Raw genomic sequence first — 20,457 nt, forward strand, 5'->3', positions numbered from 1 at the left:
TCTTTTCCTCCCTCGTCGTCACTCTCCCCTCCCTCCCTCTCTCTCTTTGCTCCCTGGTGGTGTGTGTGTGTATCTGTGTGTGTGTGTGTGTGTGTGTGTGTGTGTGTGTGTGTGTGTGTGTGAACTGTGGGGATAACAGACGCTCATGTGAGCAGCCTCAGTGGCGGCAGCAGTGACTGGTGAGAAAGAGGAGAGAGGAAGAGAGCAGGGATAACAGAACCACCACCATCATTCTGATCGGATTCACACCAGACATGTGAGAAGATGTCCGTGGGCGGCTGCGCGTGTCCCGGTAAGTAGCTGCCGTGGTGATGGTTGCCGTTAACGACAGCCCCGCTGCTGCTGCTGTTGCCAGCCGCTGACTTTTTCTGATCATTGTTGTTGTTGTATTTTGGTTGGTGAGTGCAGCCGCTGCCGTGGCGTGACTGGGGCAGAGAGAGGCAGGGAGAGAGGTGCCCCGGGGCCCTGGGGCTCTGTTTGCAAAGGCTCATGGGAGGTCGCCCTCTGTGATGGCTGAGAGGATGGAGAGCAAAGAACATACTAGAATAGATTGATCAACATGTCGCCTGTTTCATTCCTACTTTTCTCTTCAGTCTGACAACAAAGTGCTTTTTCCGCTTAGTTTGGAGATTAAGAGAAAAAGATCTTTGTTGGCGGTGCAGACATCTGGGCACGAAGTTGTTGCCATGGCACCACTAATGCTACTTCTTTTTCTCTTCCTCCGCCAGTTTGTTTTTGTTCTTGTTGCTTCTGCTGCTGCTGCTGCTGCTGCTGATTTCTGACTGATGGTTAACGACAGTGCTCTTTTGAGGTCGGCACAGATGTTACACTCACTTAGCCACAGTGGAAGTCCTGTGAAATACTGGCTGACTGGCCTCTCATGCAGAGGTAGCAGGAAAAAGAAAAAAGAAGGATCAAAGTGTGACATTTAAAGGGCAAAGGTCAACCGGCTTGGATCAAAGGCTTGCACGATTGATTCTGTACCTATTATTATAATTCTTCTTCTTATTATTATTATTATTAATGAATGTTTGATGTTTCATTTAGGATGCATGAAGAGCAGGACGAGAGTGATACAGTCAGATCACTTTTTGTCCCTGATACTGACATGAAAATGATGCATCACCACATTTGTTGGGCTGCAAGCGGTACATCGGTTTCAGCATCAGATGTTAACTCCTACTCTCATTGTTGCCCTGTTAGGGAGTTTTCATCTTCTTGTACCCAGAAGTCCTTTCTTCTTGAGTTCATGGGAGGAGGTCAGTGAGTGCACACCTGAGATGTACTGACCTTGTCTCGCATGTTACGATCACCAGTATCACCATTTATTTGTTGCTGCTGCTTTCCATCACATCTACTTCCCGCCGTGTCTCTGTCCTGTCTTGGCTGTTTTTTTATTTGAGGGGGATCAGACAGACAACCTGGTTTCATTTCAAACTTAAAAGCAAAGTCGACAACATGATAACAAAACAACTCTGCAGTCAGAGTTTTGCTTGTCACTATTTTTAATAAAATTGGTTAAAGTTGTGTAACAGCCACAGAGCTTCTGGAGCTGAGCTACGAGAGCGACCTGGGGGGAGTAATATCCGTCCTATTAGACCACCATATTGAGAGGTGTGTGACTTGTTCACTGTCTGTGAAGGCTGAGGAACTCCCCGCAGTCCCCAAACTGTTGTGTTTGGGTGTTGAGTGCCTGACAGCAAACAGATAATTCTTCTCATTTTACCGACTTTAATCAGACAGAGGAGAAAAGAAAATGAGGAATCAAGGTCTAGAAATAAAACCTGCACCGCTGAGCCTCAAGGCAATATATTAAGTGTTGCAGCGATTTATGTTGCACTCCTCATAGGACGTGTAGGACATGAAATATAATCCTACAGCTGAAAATGTATTCATAATCATGACAGATGTGCTCAGAATCTACTGTCATACAATATACAGCAGCAGGAGAGGAGGAAGTAAGTGTGAGAGAGTTGTGTGAGTTGTTCTGTGTGTGTGTGTGTGTGTGTGTGTGTGTGTGTGTGTGTGTGTAGGGTGCTGTATCACCCTGACGTGGCCGCCTCTCCTCTCTCCTGCCTACCAGGCCACAGTGGCCGCTGTGGTCAACCCTCACACAGCCGGGATGTGGATAGAGAAATTAAGCCAACCATGCATCCAGGATCAGATTACCCTGGTGCCAGTCTCGACTTTAATCATTAGAAAGATGGAAACACTAACTGGTTCCATGTTTTGCGGTTTGGAAAGTCTTTAGCTGACAGATTTGTTTTTTAAAGGCGGAAAGTTTAGGAGGAACAAAACAAGAGACAATGCCAACTCATCTTGGCCTCTACAGTTGCAGCACGTAGTATAGACGGATGAACGGACGATGGAATGACAGAATGAAAGACTGAAGTGGAAGGATCTTGAAATGTGGAAAAAAAAGACAGAGATGTCGGCAGTGTGATCAAACCAGACGGATTTGGTATCAGCAAGGACAAACCCTCTAGACCAGATGACAATTTGTCTCGAACACACAATGGCACAGAGAAACGTGGTGTACCAGTGTTACATTTGACTGCATGCACACGAGAGTTTGTGTGTGTGTTTTCAATCTCTGCGCAGCGCCCCGTGCTATGAAGGCAAACGCTGCCACCTCAGCCGTTAAACAAGACTGCACAGCAGAGGCGGGAGCGTTTGTTTAGAACCGGGCCTTAGCTATCTTGCGGTCAGATTGCATACTTAATCAGCGTGGTCATGGAAATTTCCAAAAAGACGCTACGACCGCACTCCACTTTTGCACTCATATTGTTCTCCCTGGTGTTCCCCTTTCTTTTGGCCTCAGTTTCTCTGCTTTATGGATTCTCCCCTTTTTTCTGTTTGTCTCCAGATTTCTTTGCAGCTTTCGACGAGGGAAAAAAAGGAGAGTCGAGTTGCTTTTCCACATCTTCTCTGGCTTCATTGTGGATTTTTCAAAACTTTAACTTGAAAAAGGCGACACAAGTGATGTTTACACTTTGTCAAAGGCCAACAGGGAATATGAAAAATGTCACAGTTATCATACAAACCTGGAGGTCTGAGCGATGTGTGTGATGAGTAAAACTTCACCTATAGGCCCACTGCTGCTGTGCAACATGATGTAACTAAAAACCAATGTAGAGACTGCCTCCAAATATGGAACAATCACTTCCATTCACTCACGTCAACTTCAAATGAGCCAAAAGCGTGACCCTCCAGTGATGCTGGTTAATTTGCACACTTACCTCAGTTTCTCTACACATTTAAATCACTTAGAGAGTGTAGGGAGATTCTGTTCTGACTAACTACGACAGAAATATAATATAATATGAAATTACAAAAGAAACTACAAAGTCTCTCTGTAGTCGTTCCCCTTCTCTTTCCCTCTTGTTTACATTCCAGAGCTGTGTTCAACACAGACGGATCCTCCCCCTTCTTGTGTGGGCTCAGAGTTTGTATGTGTACGTGTGTGTGTGTGGATGTACACACACGCTGCATGTGCCCCAACATGTGGATGACATAAACAGTGGAGCAGAGTGTGTGTGTGTGTGTGTGTGTGTGTGTGTGTGTGTGTGTGTGTGCTGTACGTTCACAGAAAGAAGTTACACTACAGTATGCTCTCTGCAGCTACAGATGTTTTGTGGTCAATCAGACTCTGCGTTGACCTACCCAGACCTTACATCACACCCCCCCCACCTCACCCATTGCTCCTTCACCTCTATCCTATCTCCCCCCTGCACACTGTTTCACTATGCACTGTGTATATACCTTCATCCTTCCGTCCCCTTTCCCCCTCCCCTCCCTCCCTCTTTCTCTTTGACTCCCCTGATTGCTAGCGTATGTTGCCTGGCTGGCTGGGTGAGGGGAGGGGGAAGCGGGGTAAGGAGGGAGGAGAGGGAGAAGGGGAGAGGGAGAGAGGGAGAGAGAGAGAGAGGGAGGAGAGAAGGGGGAAGGGACTGTGCCCTCTCATGCAGAGAGTCACATGGTGTCCCTGATTGGAGGAAAATGAGTAAAGACTGCAGCCTGGCTGAAATGGCAACAGACAAAAACGCACAAAGGCTGAGCTGTTTAGAAACGGGTTGCACAACAAGAGAGCCTGAAGAGGAGGAGGAGGAGGAGGAGGAGGAGGAGGGTGTGACGGAGGGGAAGAGAGAGGGAGTGAGCAGATACTGAGGAGAGATGTGGATTAAGAGTGAGGAAGAGCAGGAGGAGCAGGGAGGGTGGCAAGAAAGAGAAAACAGGAGAGAAGACGGTGACGGAGGGGGGAAAAGGCAGAGAGCAGAAGAGCCAAGAAAAGAGAGAGAGGGAAGTGGGAGATGAGCACTGTAGGAGTGCAGGAGGAGTGGGAGGGAAGGGGAGACAGAGAGGGAGAGAGAGAGAGAGAGAGATCAGACCGTGTTTCTATGTTTTCTGCAAGGCTGAGCGGTGACGTGATTGGCTGAGGGGGGAGCAGACCTGACTCTGAGATCAGAGACAGACAAAATGGCTCCCAGAGAACAGAGAACGCAGCATCAGGGCACTGTCATCTCCCCTCACACAGCTGTCAGCTGACACCAGCCGCAGCCACACACACTCACCCACATCTGACACACACACACACACACACACACACACACTGACTGTTAAAGGCTAAGCCACCTGCAAAATGCCAGTGTGAGGGGGGAAAATGAGGATGATGACTAATAATGCTGATCATTAAGTTGCTACAACGCCTACATGTCATTTCTTTGGGACACTTTTTTTTATTGAAAGATAGATTATATATACTAATGACAAACTGGTTCACAACAGAGCCTTTTTTTCTGATTTAACACTAACATGTGACGTGCTTGCCTCTGAAGTTCCCTTGTTGCAGTGTGTCTGTGTTGCCTTCCAAAGAAAATCCTGAGTAGGGAATTCACCCAGCTAGTGAGAATATACTGTAGGGCAGCATGAAAACAAACACACTGGCTCACTGTGGCCACAAGAGGGCGCTGCTATCAAAGGACAACCTCTGATTGTAGGTCAGTTGTAATTTCTACACCCCTGTGATGATGCACGGTGAAGCAAATCAAATGGAGAACGATCGCTTTGTGCAGAATAACACCATCATTTGCATCACAGTTTTGATTATTGTTCATTTATGTGGAGTTGTGGTGGTGTTGTTTGCTCCTGCAAAGGAGCTGCATCAATAACAATTTCCTGTCTGACAGATAAGCGGTGGTGGAGGAAGTGTTCTGACCCCCAGAGCAAAACACTTCATTACAAGTAAAAGTTGAGGAAGTAAAAAAGTAAAAGCACTCACCATGCAAAACAATTGCCTCTATGAGTGAATATTTATATATTTTTTATTATTAATCAGATGTGGGCAATAAGGAGAACATCCTCTACCATGGTATATATATAATTTTTAACCATGATATTGCTATTTATTGTTATAAAGTACATGCACAATCAATGTTTATGGATAAAATAACTACATGGGTAATGTCTGTGTTTAGCAAATCCAGAGCACATTATTCAACATAAATTCAAGGTACTTCTTCACATTCATGCATTCATCCCACAAATATTACCATAAAGCAGTCATCTCAGACTATGAGTTTTTAGGCGTAACATTTAATTATAATGGCGGTTTTGATAAAGCAATTAGAAAACAAATCAAACAAGGTGGGAGAACAGTGTTTGCAGTGGTAATCAAAGCTTGCAGACTGACGTTTACCTGCAGACATCCACTTATTTGACCAGTTGATTCTCCTTATGGAGAAGCGTGGTATGGGGTTCCCATACTCTTGACCAGTTCGAAATGTTTCATAAAACATTCCTTTAAAGTTTAATGCACGTGAACAGAAACCGAGTTGGGGAGATTTAAGTTTGATAGAATTGTGCTTCTGATTATTTTTTGGGCTCATTTAAAGAGTGCTGCCCATAAAAAGACATCATACACTGTTTTTAAGTTGCTTAAGAGACTGTATGACAACTATAAATATCAGCCAAAATGACCAATCTCACTAAGTTTTTATCTTTCTATTTCTTTTTTTTGTTTCTTTAAATATGTAACTATGCCCATACAGCTCATGTAGAGGTTATCGTGGAGTTACTGCAGTATAAAGAGCACGGCAAAAATCTCTGATGGCAGATACATTTACACCGCCTCATGTCATATTGCCCAACCCTGCCAATAATTCGCATTTTTATGTTGTAGTTGGCCGAGGCAATGATAATCTTAATTACTTTATATAGTGTTGGAGTGTTTAATCTGTAACAATGCATCATTTTTCAGTCACATTTTAGTCAATGCATGTTTTGTATGTAAAATCAATATAGTAACTGCAACCGTCAGATAAATGCAGTTGAGTGTAAAAGTACAATGTTGCCTCTGAAATGTAGAGGAGTACAAGTATAAAGTATATGGAAGTAACACCGCAGAGAAGTGTCAGTGATTCTGACTCACTGACTTGTCGATTTACAGCTGGCCAATGTTCTCTGTCAGTGCTCACTCCTCCAAAAAGTGGCAGCTTGTCCTTTGGATCTTTTATCAGAGCTGAATCAGACAGATAGATAGAACTCCGTCCCTCCATCCGAGTACAGAGGCCTGCGCTGCCAAATCTATCAAATCTGGCAGATAGAGACCTCTGAAAAGAGCTCCAGAGACATCTAGCTTCCATATAAAGGAATCCGTGCAACTGATGTGTCTACAGTATGTCTGGCTTTATTACTATGAAGTGGTAAAATGCCATGGAAGCTTTGGCGTTACACTTGGGGAGAGAGATGTAGTGAATGCTATGAAAACAGGAGGGCTTCTGTTTTTATTCCTGTTTGAGGGGGAAAGAACGGAAAAAAACAACAATTAACTGATGTCAATCTCATTAAAAGTGAGCTCTCATCTTTAAGGATCAGTTTAGTCAGGGCTGTTCCTACACTCGTACTGACATGAGACTGTTCCCAGATCAGTGTTTAAGACTGTGACTGTGTTGAAGGGAGGGTGACTGGGACGGTTGTTATCAGAACTCTGGCAGATGTGTGTGCTGTTCGGTTTCCTGTTGACTAGTGAGTGGAAGTGGCACGCTGCACACATTTGTACATACATAGGCAAGAGCACACACACACACACACACACACACACACACACACATACACAGACACAGACACACACACATACACACACCAGCAGACACCCGCACAGACATGCACACACACATACTGTAGGCAACCCCCCCACCCCTCCTCGTGCCCCTGAGCCTGACAGTCTGGACATGGGAGATATCAGAGGGAGGGAGAGGCATGAAAACCAAGTGTTTGAGTTACATCAGTATATAGCTGTGAAAGTGCATTTGTAGGTGACAAAATGGCGATGTTAGAACAGCTAGAAACTGAAGGAGGTAAGTCTGACCTTTTCCTTGTCGTATTCCTCACAGCTGATTCAGCAACAAACCCCCCCCCCAGGTCAGTGCTAAAAAATACAGCTGGAAAAAAAAAAAGATTGTTTTTCTTGATGTGTCTCTTGGTTTGTTGATGTATCAGAGAAATGCTCTGCAAGTTTGGGCTCTTCCCTTCTTCGTTTTGACTTTGACAAAGGTGAATTACACAAGTTGCACTTGTAGGTTTAAGTGTAAGCTTAGTGAGAACATCACACTGTGTACTTTCGGGAGTTTATTCAGCCACTGCAAGCCTCAGCTTTAATCACTTATTGTACATGGATTTATGGCTTTAGGTGTGAATGTGTGACTGCGAGTTGGAAAATGAGGCTAGCTGGTGAAGTGAAGGTTAGGCAGCAGTGTGTGTGTGTGTGTGTGTGTGAGCATACTCGCTGGTTGGGGTGCTGGTTGAAGATAAGGCCTGCCCTATGCCTGAGAGCGAAAGAGACGGTGTGTGTAAGCCCTTCAAGCCTTATCCTGACACACCTCCCACCCCCACCTCTTCTCCATCACCCCACCACACACACACACACACACACACACACATGCAGTGGGGATTAACCCCATCATGTACCATTTCAATGGGCGAGCTTTGGAGACACACACACACACACACACACACACACACACACACACACACACACACACAGGATTAACCCTTGTGTGTCCATTTCCATGGATGATTCTTTGCCTCGCTCCGGTTGTGACAGCATTGACTGCTCGTGTTGCCATGGCTACAGGGGCCAGCGAATGTAAGATAGGCAAATCCACATAAGTCACCCACAACAGACACTCTAAGCTACTACTGACTACACCTCCCCCTGGTACTAGACACACAAAGATGCTGCCAAAAGACTGACAGGAGCCTCGTGAGCTGTGAAGTGCTCATGTCACAAGCTTACCATGGTCAAACCAACACACATAAACTCAGCCCAGGCATCTTTGTTGCTGGTCGGGTGAGAGACAGGCCTTAGAGCAGCTTATCCTCTCTACATGTCTGGCTCTGGGAGACGCTGCGCCATCCTCCAGATTTCTCCCAACGTGGGAGTCTGAAAAAGAGGTCCACAAGTTCGCACATAAAGATCTGCAAATATGTCAGAATAAAGCGACACATTCTGTTACAAGGACAGACACAGCCAGAAAATTAAATAAACACACAAAGAACATACAATGAAAGGTCATTTTACCTGGCTTCGCTGTGATGGGTGTTTAACTGATGAACTAAATGATTACATTAATGATAAATCCAATCAGTGAGTTGGTCATTCAAGTTATGGCATTTAATTTAATTAATGATTTTTTTGCCTTCATTTTGGTAATGCATTTACATTATTAGAAAGTTCCTTTATATATATCTATATATATAGATATATATACACACACATATATAGTAAAAAAATATACGATATAAAATTTGTCAGCTGTAACACCTCGTGGAACTGATCCTGGAGTGAAACTGGTTCTACTGACTTGGATTACTCTGACCACTCCTCATCTATAAAATACATTTTTACAAGGTTGTTCCAAGTCATGATTCTCCACACAATCACAGTGGAGTGCATATTTTTGTACCAGAATAAGATTTTATCAAAGGGTCACATTATTTGAAACTGTTGGATTATATCATAACAATATTACCTCTCAGCACCGGTGTGTTCAGATGTGCAGCGTGCCTCTGTGAAAGCCTGTTAACTGTTTCCACAGAGCGGCTCCAGAGAGCAGCTTAATTTGCGAATAAATCATTTATGAAACATTGTGTTTTCGCTCCCTGTGTACATGGGTAGTGAATAAATCAGAACCATGTTCATGCTGGTGGCTGCAACGTCCTGAAATAATCGAGGCGGGGGAAAGCACTTCAGTGTTTGAAAGGAGTTTTTCAACCTGTCAAACATGTCAGGAGTCCGAGTCACTTTTTCCTTTAGGGATGAATACTGTATATCAAATTAGCAAATATGATGACATACACTTGCATAAATATATGAAAAACTACTGACCTAATACTGCTTGTTCTTTTTATATCCCAACTTTGGCCATATGGGTGAGTCCTCGCTGGCTGTGATCTGAATATCTGATTATAATTTGAGGCGATTTAAGCAGATTTAGAGGCCTATGGGATTCTCCTTTTGGCTTAGTGCTTCCTGTGTGTGTGTGTGTGTGTGTGTGTGTGTGTGTGTGTGTGTGGAGAGATTCCCAGTGGTAATGGATTTTTACTGTCCCACCTTGGAGACATTTCAGTGTGCAAACTCAAAGACACAAGATAAGATCTTCATTTCCACTTTTGGCTGATCAGGCTGCTATCCACAGTGTATACATGTCCAGGGTCTTGGCTGTCACTGTCTCAGTTCAGTTGTTTGCAGCAAGCTGATGTGCGCTAATTAGGCAAACATGAAAACCACTTTGCAGTCAGCATGATCTTTATTTCCACACACACTTCCACTCGGCTGCATTAGGCCAATTCTCATCTGTGTCAGTTACAAGGAACGGGATGGGATGCAGGGAGGAGGAAGGAAGGGAAAAAAATGCTTACCAGACAACCTTCATGTGCAGTTGTGCATTAGTAGGGGGGAGGAGGAGGGGGGGGGAGAGGGCGGCTGGCGGTGCTGGGCAGAGGAGAGAGGAGCAAATGCATTGCGGAGGGAGAGGAGGAGGAGGAGGGCCTACAGCTATTGTTCATGTCCTCCCGTGAACAAAGGGCTCATCTGGGTCCGTATGTAAACCCACAGCAGGCTTCAGCCCATTGACAAGGCCTCATGCGGGACAAAACATAACCGACCGACTCCCGCAATTTAGGTCTTATTCCGTTTCAGTCTCGCGGTTTGAGGAGATTCTTTCATTGATCCTATTCAGAGGGACGTATTGTGTTGGTACGTTGCGTCCAGCCAACCGCCGTCCAGCGGGCCTATCCGTTTTTACGCACGGAGCGTACACACGGTCTATCATCACGGATCTGTAAACATCAATTTTCTGATTGGACTTCTTTGCAGGTAAAGGGTCGCTTTTACCAAACACACACTTTTGACTGCAAGGTCTATGCGCTGTGGTGGTTAAATGTTGTTTACGAGCTGCCGCGGTTGTAATTTGGCGTCTTATTTCGGTGATTTCTCGTTGAAAAGGGATTTAACGCTAAGGCGTTAGCAAGACGGCTAACAGCCGCTAACTGGTTACTAACTGTTTTCTGGCTTGCTAACGTTAGCTTGCCCTGCAGGCCTACAAGGCAGTCAACGGTTTGGTTGTTGAAGATGTCGAGGTTATTGCTCGTGATGAGTCTATGTTTACATCGCTGTCTTGCTTGTTAAAAGGAGTGCTGGTTGGTGTTATGTAGTGAAGTTCACTCGCGTCCCGAAATCACCTGTGTTTAACATTTTAGGCTAGCTAACAGCTAAGTGTTAGCATTATGCGCTTGCTGCCTTTCTAATTGCCTTTGTAACAAGACAACTCCATGTCATATGTGCTTTGACCGTTAGAGTTATGAACCACACAGATGGGGAAAAGGGCATTTTAAGTGCCGCTTAATTTAAAAACTTCTGAATCATGTCGGTTTTTGTAAAAAGTTTGCTAAAGTAGGTTAATGGTTCAGTATAACCTAACGTTAGCTATCGCCTATATTGCGTTTGGACAGGCTACTTCTCCCCCCCCCCCAGCAATCATGGTGGCAGTCTGGAGTGGCAGGAGTCCAAAACCACTACAGGTTATTCTTATTTAATGAGGAGACCTGGTAAGTTAATGCTGAATGGGTTTTTGTGTCTGGAGTATCAAATGTTAAAGGTGTTTTTGATATCCATGTCTCTCAACATTTGAGATTTTGCTCTGAAGGTTGGCCGACCATCACTCAAGCCAGGACGATATGTGCATGTATAATGTGTATATATGTATATATATATATATAGTGTACTGTGTCTGCTTGTAAGAGAGAGGAACATGATTCCCAGTGGAGGAAGTGGAGTCCAGCTGATGTGATTGTGACTGCCTGTCATTAACCGCTAACAGGAGAGGAGATGAGCTAATGGAGCTCTCAACAACTAATGGACACATAACCATCGATTATTTATTTATTTATCAACTCCATTTGTTTTCCTCTGGTGGTGCATCCAGCCCATAGCATAGCAGCGATGGCTCACACAGTAAAAAACTTGTTTTTACACAAAGTGAAGGGAGGGCTTCAAATGGATCGAGGTTGTGTGGCTTTTTTTTTCCCCATGTAGAAGCTTCAAATCTTGTTTTGAAAATCTGCGCACCTTCATGTAAAACTCTCTTGTTAATTTACTATCTATTTAACTATAAGAGCAATGATAGACTATGTGGCTGCTGTTATACATACAGTAGGAACGTAGCAGGGCTGTAACTCCTCTCCTTTAGAGATACACTGCTGATATATATGGGATGATTGATTTCAAATTGATTTTAACACAAATGAGTGATTTAAGAACACCAATTATGAATGTTAGTGTGGCCCCTAAAGTCAGTGTTGGGCTGGGCTGTCTGTCCATCTCACTACAGTCTGTCTGCTGATATCTGTATTTATATTACTGTAAAGTCTTCAACCAAAATACAGCAAGAGAACATTTGATAATGCTAGAAAATGTCTGCTTTTTTTACCTCTTCTTACAGAGGAGAGGCTGTTTTACTCTTAATTGTCTTATGGTATACTGGGAATACATATTTCACATCCCTGCTGGGTTCTCAAATCACAATTTCCCCTGCTTAAAAACATCCTATTAATACAGTTAAAGCTTATTTCTTCCCGTCTGTCTCTAGATATATACCTCTCTTTCTCACACACACACACACACACACACACACACACACACAGTGTCAGAGATATGTTTAATATGCAGAGACAAGACAGAGAGACATTAATAAGGCGGGGCTTCACCATGGTGACGGCAGGGGTCGTGACCTAGAGGCCGCCACGCCTGGATGGCCTTTATAGGAGAGCTGGGCAATTAGAGTAGAATAAGGGTTGGTGCTGTGTGTGGGCAATTCATCAGTTTTTTGTTTTTTTTATGTGGGTGTGAATAGAGTCAATATTGACTCTACTGTTTGTGTTTGGTATTTGTAGATGGTGGGCAGCATTTTCTGTAGGAGGGCAGCAGGAGCGCATTGTTTACAGGAGACTCCCTCCTCATCATGTTGTTTTGTGTCTTTATGAAACAAGATTAGTATATTGGGGATGACCTGTGAATGAGTGCGGCCAACTGAAACTGGGCCATACTGGCCAGTTCAGGCTGCATGTGCCTTCAGTTCACCCTCACATGATACAGTCATTCTTGTCAAGTGTCAAAAAAAATGACATTACTCAAAAAGTGAATGACATTACCACTGTAATTCCCAATGGGAGTACCATCTTCTGTGTTCCCTTATTTCTGTCCTTTGGCTTATAATTTAGGTCTTCAATAGCTGGGTCAACATGCAAAATGTGTTGAAAGGTATGCAGTGTCAATCATTGCATTTGTGGATTAATAAATACAGCATTTATTACCAAAGACACATTAACCATGTTTTTCTGGTTAAACTGTCACACCAATCAGGATTTTCTTTCCATTATCTGGAACCATCTAATATCTAACATTTTAAGTAACTTCTGAACCTATAATATAAAAAAATGTTTTTTCTAATTTTTCCTCACCTCTCTTCCAGGCTGTTCCTCCAAGTCATTCAAGCTGTACTCCCCCAAGGAGCCCCCCAACGGCAGCACTTTTCCCCCTTTCCACCCCGGCACCATGCTGGACAGAGACGTGGGGTGAGTTTTATGTCCGTATTTTCTGCTCTGGGGGAGGAGTTCACTGTTCTAGCCTTTAAACATCTACAGGTGTTTGTATTATTGCATACCATGGTTATATGGGCTATGTAATACCATGAGTTTAGTTTTCGTTTTAGTCTTGAAAACATCCACTGGTAATCGATTCAGCTTGGCTGGTTTCAGTGGATAGTTTGGTTGAAATAGGATGTTTCCAGAACAGCTGCCATGTTTTGTCCATTAGAAACTTGAGGTAACATCCAGGTACAGCCCAGGTATGCCTTTACTCTACTGTAAAGGCATAATGTCACTTCCCAGAATCAGGTGCTGAATATGAAACATTTCATGGAGGTGTAGCATACAGTCTACAACACGCTCTGGTAGAGCACTTTTTTTAAAAACTGATTTTGGGGACACTTTGGGTGCAGGAAGGTTTATTGATGATATTTTAGCAAAAGAGGGCACCTGTCAATCTTCTGTCATTTGGTGAAAGGTTGATCCAACTACCTGTGTGTTTTAGTGTAGTGTAAGTTTAGTCTACCAACAACGTTACCCGTTATCCAGGCACAAATGCCCGTTGAGTTACAATGACTCTACAGTGAAAATTGTGGACAGACTGTGTGAGGCTAGTGCTTAATGCTAAAGCTGATTTGACTTGACTGGTGTGGCTCAGTAAGGTTAGAGGGTATATCTCTGCTGTGCCCCACAGCTTGTCTTTTTGCAGTAAGCAAATCAGCTGCAGTTGGTGAATGTGTATGTCTGAGAAGTGTGTTATTTACTGTCTCCTTGTATCGTCCAATTTGTGCCACGTTTGGCTTGCGTCCCAGGGTCGCAAAGACAGACTAGTTCCTGGAGGAGGGCATATTAGAGCTATAGCTGAATGTAATAATCTCTGTCTCTTGTTTCTCCAGTCCCACTCCGATGTATCCTCCCACATACCTGGAGCCAGGAATAGGGTAAGACTACATTATTTCGTGTTATCTCTGCAATAATAATGCAAGTAAAGATAAGGTGGTAGCAAGTTGTGCTCTTATCTCTCTCTTAATAGAGAGTATGCATTTAGTCTGTGACGTGGCTAAATGAGGTAGTGACACAGCCCCAAAAGTGTGGAAGCTGTGAGAGCTTTAACATTGCTGCCATCAGGATGATTTTATTAGTTCCCTTACATCTTTCATAATTCCACAAGCTAACTGTCCTGCTTTTGTTTTCTCCTCTTTCTGGCTCTCTATGATGGACCAGGAGGCACACACCATATGGCAACCAGACAGACTACAGAATATTTGAACTCAACAAACGGCTACAGAACTGGACAGAGGTTCGTAGGCACACACATGCACACTCAAAAACAATCCAATAATTGTGTCTGTGGCTGATCTTTTTTTCCTCCTCTACACCCTGTAGGAATGTGATAACCTGTGGTGGGATGCATTTACTACAGAGTTCTTTGAAGATGATGCCATGTTGACCATTACTTTCTGTCTGGAGGATGGACCCAAACGTTACAGTAAGAAACAAAGTCCCTGGAACACGTTGCCTCTCTGTTTCATACATATACCAAAGTCCTGCAGTCACAAATGGACTACATACTGTAACTTGTTTCCCCCTTGTGTTTTCTCTCCACCTCAACTCTCTTCACCTCAGCAATTGGCCGGACGTTGATTCCAAGGTACTTCCGGAGTATATTTGAGGGCGGTGCCACTGAGCTCTACTATGTGCTGAAACATCCCAAGGAATCTTTCCACAATAACTTTGTCTCCCTTGACTGTGATCAGTGCACCATGGTCACCCAGAATGGAAAGCCCATGTTCACACAGGTGTGTGTTTTGTGTCTCAAGCCATTATTGTGTCCACTCCTTGTTTGGAAATATGTAAGGCTATTTCTATAATTTATTAACAGATATTATTGAATAAAAAGCACTTGCACGGTTTTAAGAGGTAGAAACATTTGAGGTTGTGGCTCCTAAACAGAATCAAAGCATACTGACATCTCCTCATAGATACAAAGTTCATTCTTTCACAAAAACAATGCAAACATTTGAAACGAGTTGTGAGCAAAAAAAAAAGGGTTAAAAAAAAAAAGCTGTTAACTTTCCCGCCTTACCAGATGGTTGGAAACCTCCTTGAAAGGTCATTGTGGAGTTAAGTCTAAGCCTTCTTGCAGTGGTCGCCAGCCACTTGACAGTTTGGAAGTCTTTCTTCAGCAATGTGATCAGTTACAACCCAAGTCTTAAACATGTAATGTGTGCAGCTTGTGCACCCGTCTTTGCATAGATTTTAGAGTCCAACTGCTGTGTACTGACGTCAATCCTCTGTACTGCTGTAGGTGTGTGTAGAAGGCCGCTTGTACCTGGAGTTCATGTTTGACGACATGATGAGGATAAAGACGTGGCACTTCAGCATCAGGCAACACCGCGAACTCATCCCCCGCAGTATACTGGCCATGCATGTGAGTGGGAATGCCTATATATATAGTTCACTTATGTATATAATGATGTGTGTGAGTGTCAGCTTTGTAATCTGTCTATATTGATGTCTCAGGCCCAGGACCCACAGATGCTGGACCAGCTGTCCAAAAACATAACAAGATGTGGCCTGTCGAACTCCACCCTTAACTACCTCCGAGTAAGTGAAGCACATACACAACATTTTGCCTCTAGAATGACGCTGGTCTTGAATGTTTTTCTCCTCGTTGTGTCTTGATACTGGTCCAGTCATAATTTAGTAGGAGCATTTAAGAAAATTTCAAAGTTGACTGTGATGAAGCAGTTCAACATGATGATTCACTTACCTGTGTACAGCATAGATGTTATCCAAACCATAGGTTTTGAGGGTGATGACTGTGTTTTAGTAGTGTAGTTTAGTTTTAGTTTCAGCAGGGGCTGTTGTCAAACAGCAAACAGTCCGTGCTTTTAAATGATAATTACGCAACATAAATGTAACTATTGAGAATGACAGAATATGGTCTGCTTTATAAATGTTGCCATAGATTGTCTTTATGATGCTCCAGTACATTCACATTTTGGACTTTTGTTTTTTTTACATTATAATGTAGAGAGATTTTGGCCAATGGTGGCACTGTAGAGCAATGTTTTGATGATTGGGTCCCCTTATTGCATGTATCTCGTGTTATACCAGCAGACACAGCAGCAATAAAATAAAAGTGGTACATGTTATTTTTGAAATTGGTCTTACTTCTACAAAATATAAACATGCCTCTACATCTTGTTATATTTTTACACCTCTGCTCTACACCTGGTAAAACTACCTGCCATTGCAGCGCCACACTTGTTGCATCCTGAGCCCCACCGTGGTCTTGTTTCTGTTTTTGAAGTCAAAAACTAGATGAGAAGCTATGTGGTCAGAGGCAGCTGCTTGAAATCTGATTCTGACGAGTTGGCCTACACTGTGTACATATGAAATAATGATACTTGTTAGTCATAATGTTTTGTTAGCTTGTCGCATGGTATCACAGGCCATACTAGAGTGCTCACTAGATACTACCTGTCCAGAAATACTGCATCTGGAGTTCTATATGGCTCAAACTCCATGGGGGGATTGATGGGAACATACACCGCTTTCCTCTGCACTTCAGATAGTGATGTGGCTGCTCGGTGAAAACACTTGAACCGTGTTTATTTGTTTGCTTCTCGTCTTTTATGATCTGGTTTTCCGATCTGAAGTCATTTGCATTGAACACCAGCCTATAATGATGGTGCTCGATCAATTGGAGCATCTTTAATTATCTAAAACACTGTGCAATCTCTAACCTGCTGTCTCTCTCCCTCCTCCAGCTGTGCGTGATTTTGGAGCCAATGCAGGAGCTGATGTCCAGACACAAGACATACAGCCTCAGCCCCAGAGACTGCCTCAAGACCTGCCTCTTCCAGAAATGGCAGAGGATGGTGGCACCACCAGGTAGGTGCACAACATGCAGAGATATAGGCACACAACCATGTAAACCCACAGTACACATATCTGTAACTTACTTTCTTCATATCTTCTCTGCAGCTGAGCCATCAAGACAGGCCCCAAACAAACGGCGGAAGCGTAAGATGTCAGGTGGCAGCACCATCAGCGGAGGAGGAGGAACTAATAACAATAACAACAACAAAAAGAAGAGCCCTGGTAGTGGCTTCCCTCTGTCCAGCCAAGTTCCTGTGAGTACATCACTGCCATCTAGTGTCAGTACTCTGCTATTGCACCTCAAAACTGAAACATCACCACTGTGTTCACAGACAGAATGAATGCATTTAAAAAAAAAAAGAAAGAGAATCATGACATCTGGGCTACATTTTGACAGAAGGCATGTGGGAGATGATGAAACTAAGTGGAAGAAAGTTGTATGGTCTAATGAGACCAAATTAAGGTCGTATTTTGGTCGTTATATTAAATGCTGTGTTTGGTGTAAGCCAAATACAGCAGAAACACTGCGAGATAGCTGCACCAACAGGTTTCATGGTGGGGATGGACTTGTGAAAGTAGCCATAGAGGTAGAGGGTAAATGTATACTTGACAGCTGTTGCACCTATTCCTCCCCACGAAAACAAAAAACGAATTGCTTCTATTTTGTGCCTCTGCAGGACGTGATGGTGGTGGGAGAGCCCACACTGATGGGAGGTGAGTTTGGTGATGAAGACGAGCGTCTGATCACACGGCTGGAGAACACGCAGTTCGACGCGGCCAATGGCATCGACGACGAGGACAGCTTCAACAACTCTCCGGCGCTGGGCTCCAACTCACCCTGGAACAACAAGGCCCCCTCCAGCCAGGAGAGCAAGAGCGACAACCCCACCTCACAGGCATCGCAGTAGAGCCCAGAGCCCCGCAACCTCAACACAAACCCCTCTCTGTCACTCCTCAGACTCCACCCTAACAGCCACGAATGCAAACAGTCCATCGCCTGCTCACCAACCTAGACATCACCGTAGAGCTCCGATTCATCACATGCAGGTGGCCCGAAGGAGCTCAGTATGTCTCAGACAATGTCACTGAGCTAGAGGAGGTTTTACAAGTTTTCATCCCCATATTTAGGCACTGTGTCCCACCTCTGTCTCCCTTTTCCTCATCTCACACTCAAAATGTCCCATCTGCTCTCGCTAATTTTCAGTTTGGACAGTGACCGGGTAGATGTAACCAAGGAGGTGCAGGGATTTAATCCAGTGGTGAACTGCACACACTAAACTATCCATACTGAAGTTCACATGTAGGAACGGGCAGGGTGAAGGGGTATGTTGGCAGCGGGGCTTCGAGATGGTGGCGAGTTGCTTAGGGACCACTTGTCCACCTGACATCTAAACATGGCTCTCAATTCTGGTCTGCTCTGTTGATGCACGTCACTCGTAATGTTTCTTAATAGAGTATATATGTGTGTGTGTGTGTGCGTGCGTGTTAGTGTGTGTGTGTGCGTGCATGTGTGTGAAGTGTATGAGGAGAGAAAAGAGGCAGTCTGAGCTTATTTGTGGCTTTGCTGAAGCAGACGGACCAGAATTTAGAATCGGCCTATAAAACCATTGAAATCCACACACTAGTAGGAGCGCTGAAATGTGGCACTAGGGAAACTTCACACACACACAAACAAACACACACACACACAAATAAACATAATGATTGAAGGATTTTGAGTCCCCTAGTGCCCGAGCCATCTCTGATTAGACTACAATGGATGCAGTCTTTCAAACAGAGAGCATTTACAACACACACAAACACACACACACTTACACATTTTAAGAGTTTTTATACAGTATATATTTCCCTAGAATGTTTTTTAATTTGTATTAAACGCCTTCATTTCAATTGTTACTTTTTTATTTTCTACCAATACTGAAAAGCTACAGACCAAGGAGCAACACAGGACTTTTATCCCTCCCCCCTCTAAAATATATTGTTTTTATCTTTTATGTTTATAAAAGAGAAATAATTTAGTGTGGATGTTTTTATTTTGTCTTTTTGTTCCTTTTTTGGAGATTCAAATTTTTGTGTATTTGTGCTTGTATATTTAAGGTAGTAGCAAAGTTCTGTCTGACTGTAATAAAATGTATTCTTACTTAGATTTACCTAAAGCCATCCCGATCTAATGTAAAGAAACAAAAATAGGAAAAAGGAGAAAAAACACTCATGAACCTGATCCTCTATCTTCCCACCTGCTCTTTACTCTTCCCTCTTTTTTAAAACTTGTGTAAATTAAATTACAAATCCCCCGGGGGTACAATGGCACCATGGAGTGATGATTTTACTGTTTCAGTTGATTTTTTTTTTTAATTTATTTTGGAAATTTTAGAAATTCACTGGTATTTCATCTATACAGGAAGTGACTTTTCACTTAACAATCACAACTTTGTGCACTGCAACTTTCAACTTGATGTCAAGTGAATGTGCTCACTGAATTTTAGTTAACCGGTGAATTTCATGTATGATCACTGGCTAAAACAGAGACTTTGAATTTGTTTTTGTCTAAATTACCTTCATTTTTGCCGTGTTTTTCATAACCAACAGAATGATACCATCAGTCATCCTCTAAAGCCAGCTTAACATTCAGTTCAGTCGGCATATTTGGTAGCAATGCTGAGTCTAAAGTGTCAGCTCTGTTTATTGTTTGTACATTTCATTTCGTTACAGCAACAGTTCTGATTGAGTTTGAATGGTGACTTGTACCTTCTCCAATCCCTGTAGAAAAATCATCGTTTGATATATATTTTTTGATTTGGTTAGTTTCTGCCCTTGATAATTAATGTATGGTACCAATAAAAAGATACATTTTCACTTTAAAAGATTATGTAGTTGGTGATTTTCTAAGTATTGCAACACGGCTGTAAATGAAGTTGGTGTTTCTGGGTTTTGAACACTTCAACCATGAAATGATGTTATTGCTTTGTAGTTCTGACACAGCATAGCTAGTGGAAATAACAGGTGTTTTCAATAAAGCTGGAATACAAGGCATGGTTTAGTGTTGCCCTCTGCTCACTAAACCACTGCTGAATAACCAGAGAGGGTATACAAGTAATGCTTTGTATACCCTCTCTGTTTTTAGATTATTTAGACTGAAGAGCCATCCAGAGCTACAGAAAGCATTAAACACTAGCTGAGTAGTTCTCCTTGTGATAAGTAACCTTCAAGTTGTGATCAGAATGAAAGAGGAAGAGTAAAGCCTCAGGTGCTTTTCTCCTCATTTCCCCTTACTGTACTGAGTGGGATCACATCTCTCTGCAGCCTGGCTGCTGCAACCTGCCAGTGAAGATGAGCTATCAGACGAGCTTCCCGGTGCTCCTCAAACCTTGTCCTTAAGGCACAGAGGCCTGCTGCTATTTTATCCTACAGGGTCCTTGAATAAGA

At 43.3% G+C, this 20,457-nt stretch overlaps 1 protein-coding gene across 5 annotated transcripts; it reads left to right on the forward strand.

Moving 5' to 3' along the window:
* The first annotated feature begins 203 nt into the window (after positions 1-203).
* Positions 204-19,049, forward strand: ldb1b (LIM-domain binding 1b). Of its 5 annotated transcripts, XM_070916788.1 has the most exons (11): positions 7,243-7,355; positions 13,029-13,131; positions 14,040-14,084; positions 14,368-14,443; positions 14,530-14,632; positions 14,770-14,942; positions 15,452-15,574; positions 15,667-15,750; positions 16,920-17,043; positions 17,137-17,285; positions 17,709-19,049. In XM_070916788.1, the coding sequence occupies exons 1-11, from the start codon at positions 7,322-7,324 to the stop codon at positions 17,937-17,939; spliced, it is 1,245 nt and encodes a 414-aa protein (XP_070772889.1). In that variant the 5' UTR covers positions 7,243-7,321; the 3' UTR covers positions 17,940-19,049. The 5 variants fall into 5 exon arrangements, with proteins under 5 accessions (XP_070772874.1, XP_070772889.1, XP_070772865.1 ...); XM_070916773.1 differs by lacking the exon at positions 7,243-7,355 and adding an exon at positions 204-292 and having other exon boundaries at positions 16,920-17,285; XM_070916764.1 differs by having other exon boundaries at positions 16,920-17,285.
* Positions 19,050-20,457: the final 1,408 nt, after the last annotated feature.

The sequence above is a fragment of the Enoplosus armatus genome, chromosome 2, assembly GCF_043641665.1.
Source record: "Enoplosus armatus isolate fEnoArm2 chromosome 2, fEnoArm2.hap1, whole genome shotgun sequence".
Classification (NCBI taxonomy): Eukaryota; Metazoa; Chordata; class Actinopteri; order Centrarchiformes; family Enoplosidae; genus Enoplosus; species Enoplosus armatus.

Excerpts from the sequence above, each read along its gene's own strand:
- ldb1b (XM_070916764.1), top strand. The coding sequence starts at position 7,322 with ATGGCGATGTTAGAACAGCTAGAAACTGAAGGAG. Across the intron at positions 7,356-13,028 it reads ACAGCTAGAAACTGAAGGAG|GCTGTTCCTCCAAGTCATTC; the intron begins GTAAGTCTGACC and ends CCTCTCTTCCAG. Across the intron at positions 14,943-15,451 it reads GAAAGCCCATGTTCACACAG|GTGTGTGTAGAAGGCCGCTT; the intron begins GTGTGTGTTTTG and ends GTACTGCTGTAG.